This window comes from Pundamilia nyererei, unplaced genomic scaffold (genome assembly GCF_000239375.1).
Source record: "Pundamilia nyererei isolate P.nyererei 1_Seehausen unplaced genomic scaffold, PunNye1.0 scaffold00280, whole genome shotgun sequence".
NCBI lineage: Eukaryota > Metazoa > Chordata > Actinopteri > Cichliformes > Cichlidae > Pundamilia > Pundamilia nyererei.
In genome coordinates, this window is record NW_005187681.1 from 593,398 (window position 1) to 597,530 (window position 4,133).

General features: G+C 50.3%; 1 protein-coding gene across 1 annotated transcript in view; it reads left to right on the plus strand.

Annotated features, from left to right (window-relative positions):
* The first annotated feature begins 354 nt into the window (after positions 1–354).
* Positions 355–4,133, plus strand: part of LOC102211647 (casein kinase I isoform delta-B) — a 6,571-nt gene continuing 2,792 nt past the window's right edge. The window contains exons 1-6 of the mRNA XM_005750613.1: positions 355–719; positions 1,059–1,287; positions 1,413–1,583; positions 1,678–1,826; positions 2,972–3,137; positions 3,844–3,983. Of these exons, the coding sequence (XP_005750670.1) occupies positions 621–719; positions 1,059–1,287; positions 1,413–1,583; positions 1,678–1,826; positions 2,972–3,137; positions 3,844–3,983 (954 nt within the window). The 5' untranslated portion in view covers positions 355–620. The remainder of the gene's footprint in view (positions 720–1,058; positions 1,288–1,412; positions 1,584–1,677; positions 1,827–2,971; positions 3,138–3,843; positions 3,984–4,133) is intronic.

A 4,133-nucleotide genomic window follows, 5' to 3' on the forward strand; every position in this document is an offset into this window, starting at 1 on the left:
TCCAAGCCGGGGCTCGAACCGGCAACCTTCCGATTACAAGGCGAACTCCCAACTCTTGAGCCACGATCGCCCGTTAGCTGCCCTCATGTTCCTGAGTCTAAATCACACCCTGTGGGATGTGACGTAAGCCTGTGACGTAACATCCTTGATCCAGGTCTGAGAGGAGACCCCAGCACAGCTCAGCCAGTGTCAGGATTGCCTGCAGGAACATGTGGGCTTTACACATTGCAGAGATGCTGCAGAGTTTCCTTTAGAGCGTGGAAATGACTGCCCAAACCAATACACAAGTAGGACGCCAGTTTTCATTTTGTCAGCGCCACATTTAAAGGAGGGAGTGAAGTAGGACAGAATCACACTTTGTTACGTGGGTGTGGGCCTCAGGAGCCCTGCTGAGTGTGAGTGAAGGTTTCAGTATCAGAGCAGGAGCACTTTGTTACCCCAGAGGACACACCCTTCATCACTGTGTGCTTATTCTGAGCAGCGCAGGAGGCGGTGATAGTGGAGAGGCTGCCAGCAGGAGAAACCCATCAGACAGTGACTGCAGACGCATTTGTTTCTGTGTGGTTGCAGTGGGCATCCCAACAATAAAGTGGTGTGGAGCTGAAGGCGACTACAATGTGATGGTGATGGAGCTGCTGGGACCCAGCCTGGAGGATCTCTTCAACTTTTGTTCTCGCAAGTTCAGCCTGAAGACGGTCCTGCTGCTCGCTGACCAGATGGTGAGCTGCTCTCACACGAACGTGCACACAAACGTGCACACACACACATGAACGTGCACACACACATGAACGTGCACACACACCTGCTGCTCACACACACACACACACGAACGTGCACACACACATGAACGAGCACACGCACATGAACGTGCACACACACCTGCTGCTCACACACACACACACACACGAACGTGCACACGCACATGAACGTGCACACACACCTGCTGCTCACACACACACACACGAACGTGCACACACGTGCATGCATGAATGAAGCCGGGCGCAGATACGAGCTGCACTGGACCTAATCTGTCTGTCTTTGTTTGTGGTCCACTGCAGATCAGTCGCATCGAGTACATTCACTCCAAGAACTTCATTCACAGAGACGTGAAGCCGGATAACTTCCTGATGGGACTCGGCAAAAAGGGCAACTTGGTGTACATTATTGACTTTGGTCTGGCTAAAAAGTACCGAGATGCTCGCACGCACCAGCACATCCCGTACCGCGAGAACAAGAACCTGACTGGCACCGCTCGCTACGCCTCAATCAACACTCATCTTGGGATCGGTAACAAGCCTGTTTGTCATCCGCCACACACTCCTGCTCCTCTTTATCCCACCTGAGATACTCTGCTGCTGTAGTGAAACCCGTTTCCTCTTCATCATCTTTATTTCCGCTCGTTGTCTCCACAGAGCAGTCGAGGCGCGATGACCTTGAGTCGTTGGGATACGTCCTCATGTATTTCAATCTGGGCTCGCTGCCTTGGCAGGGGCTGAAGGCCGCTACCAAGAGGCAGAAGTACGAACGCATCAGTGAGAAGAAAATGTCCACGCCAATCGAGGTGCTGTGCAAAGGCTACCCCTGTGAGTTTGCCGTCTTCAGAGCTTTCCTTTATTTGAAGCCGCGTGATCCCAGCTGCACGTCGGCTCAAACATTTTTGTTTCCACTCTGTCACAGCTGAGTTCGCCACCTATCTGAACTTCTGTCGCTCCCTGCGCTTCGATGACAAGCCCGATTACTCGTACTTACGGCAGCTCTTCAGAAACCTGTTCCACAGACAGGGCTTCTCCTACGACTACGTGTTCGACTGGAACATGCTGAAGTTTGTGAGTATCAGCTGTCAGAGAAGCAGGAGAACATTAAACAGGTTGAACAGGTGTGACTCCATCCTGTGGTCTGAGATGTTGGAGCTGCAATATCACTCAGTTTTTTTCTTTAGTGCTGAAACACAACAAGGATGACCTCGAGGCCCTTTTTACTGTAAGGGCAACACTGAAAGTAGCTGTACATAATGTTTTGTCTGTGAGATGGTCACGAGTCTTTTTTTTCTGTAATGGATGAAAGTTAATTTGTAATTCATGAAATCTTTATTAGTTAACGTTAAAGAAACAGACGTCAGCCTGAAGCAAACTGTGTTTCCTGACACAGCAGGTCCTCTCTGCTGCGTCTGTTTACACAGGACGGTGAGATGTTTAGTGACCTGCTAGGATGCATCACACACGGAGACCAGACTGACAAACAGCGCTCGTCTCCTCCTCGTTTGTTAGCTGCTGGTTTGTTATTGTGTGTTAAACATTTAGAAATGATCTGCAATGGTTGTTTGAGTCCTGCTGACAGCTGCTCAGTACCAACACAGCTGCCGGGTCCAGCTCAGTGAGGGCTAACAAGTCATCATCCACCTGTCACTCAAAGCAGCCACGCCTCTAATTATGGCCGACTGTTCACATGTAAAGAGATATTAAAACTGTGCATAGACATGAACACGGGGTTAAAGAGCAGCTCTGCAGTTTGTAACAGGGCACACTGTGAGTTTGCAACATCTCATAGTTTTAGTCGATACTTCATGACCCTGTTTTTCTGTGGCTCAGGTTCAGATGTCTCGGCGTGGACTGTGAAGGTCGTTACTTTGCTTTAGACCAAAGCTGGTGGAAGTCCCACCCTGTCAGTCGTCCATGTTGGCGACAAACCAGGATGGCAAGCCTGTCACATTAGTAAGATGTGTGTGTGGAGGCTGGTACGTGGTCCTGTGATGGCGTCTTTGTAACAGAGAGAGGAATTCATGAAGGGGAATAGAGCTCCTGCACGAGTGCACGCATTAGTGCAAAAAGTACAGAAGCCTGCTGAGCATAAACGAATCTGTGCCGGGCCAAAGTGCGCGCGATGGTTACAGTACAGGGTTAGCATGCGTGCAGAGGCTAATAAACCCGCAGAGTCTCAGTCGGTCCATAATCTGTTCTGTGACCTGCTAAAGGGAGCCAACCGTGCAGCAGAGGAAGCAGAAAGGGAGCGTCGGGATCGGGACGACCGGTTGAGGCACAGCAGGAACCCCGGGGCCAGAGTCCCTGCTGCGCCCGGGCGCCCCCGAGGGACCCAGGAGGGAACAGTGCCCACCCCGCTAACACCCACCTCACAGACAGGTCAGTTCACTCCAGCTGCGTTAGCATCGTTAGATCACATGTAAGTGTCCCAAATACGCAAAAAATGTAGGAAACAACCTCGGTAGAGGACGGTGTTCTCCGTTAAAGAAAAGGAGATCGTTGGTACATGTATCTGTGCACTTTCATATTTCTGTGTTCCAGATGCTCTATGTTGGTTTTTCTTACAGGTGCAGTGTTGTGCATTTCTATTTGTACTCCATCCTTTTATTAGATTTTGTTCTATTTTCTCCCTCCTTCCTTTTATTCCTTTCTCCTGCCTGTCAGCTCAGATGCTGTCAGCTGTAACTGAAATAACACCAAAGAATAAATAAAAGAAACACAATGTAGAGAACTTATAGAGCTGATCCTGGTGCATTCAGATCACAACTCTGTAGGAATCTGGTGTCCAGACGTGTTTATATGCAGTGCGCACGTCCTGTAGACGAAGAGGAGCTGCTCCTGTAGTGTTGCTGTGGCCTCAGTGACCTCAGCGTATCAGCTGATGATCTGTCTGCTGTTGTGCGGCTGGCTCCTTGATGGAGGTGATGGTGCTCTCACATCGTTTGTCTTTCCTTTAACGGTTCAGGTGATGTTACTGTGACACGGTGCAAGCGTGTACAGGTTAACATGAACTCCAGCCCTTTGCAGTCAGTCTTTGAAACATGGACTTATTCATCTCACAGTACGATGTGTTTATGGTCTCCAGCTAACACGTCTCCTCGACAAGTGTCCGGGATGGAGCGTGAGCGAAAGGTTAGCATGAGGCTGCACCGCGGCGCTCCGATCAACGTGTCATCCTCCGATCTGACTGGGCGACAGGACACCTCCCGCATGTCCACCTCACAGGTACAACACTCCCTCTGCTCCTAGTCTGTGTGAACCAACAGCACGAGACTCACTGAATATTTCATGTGAGCTGAGCACGCAGAAAAGCCCGCGCACAAGTACGGACGACAAAGCTGGGCTTGTTTGGGTTTTCAGCAGTAGTGCAGCAGT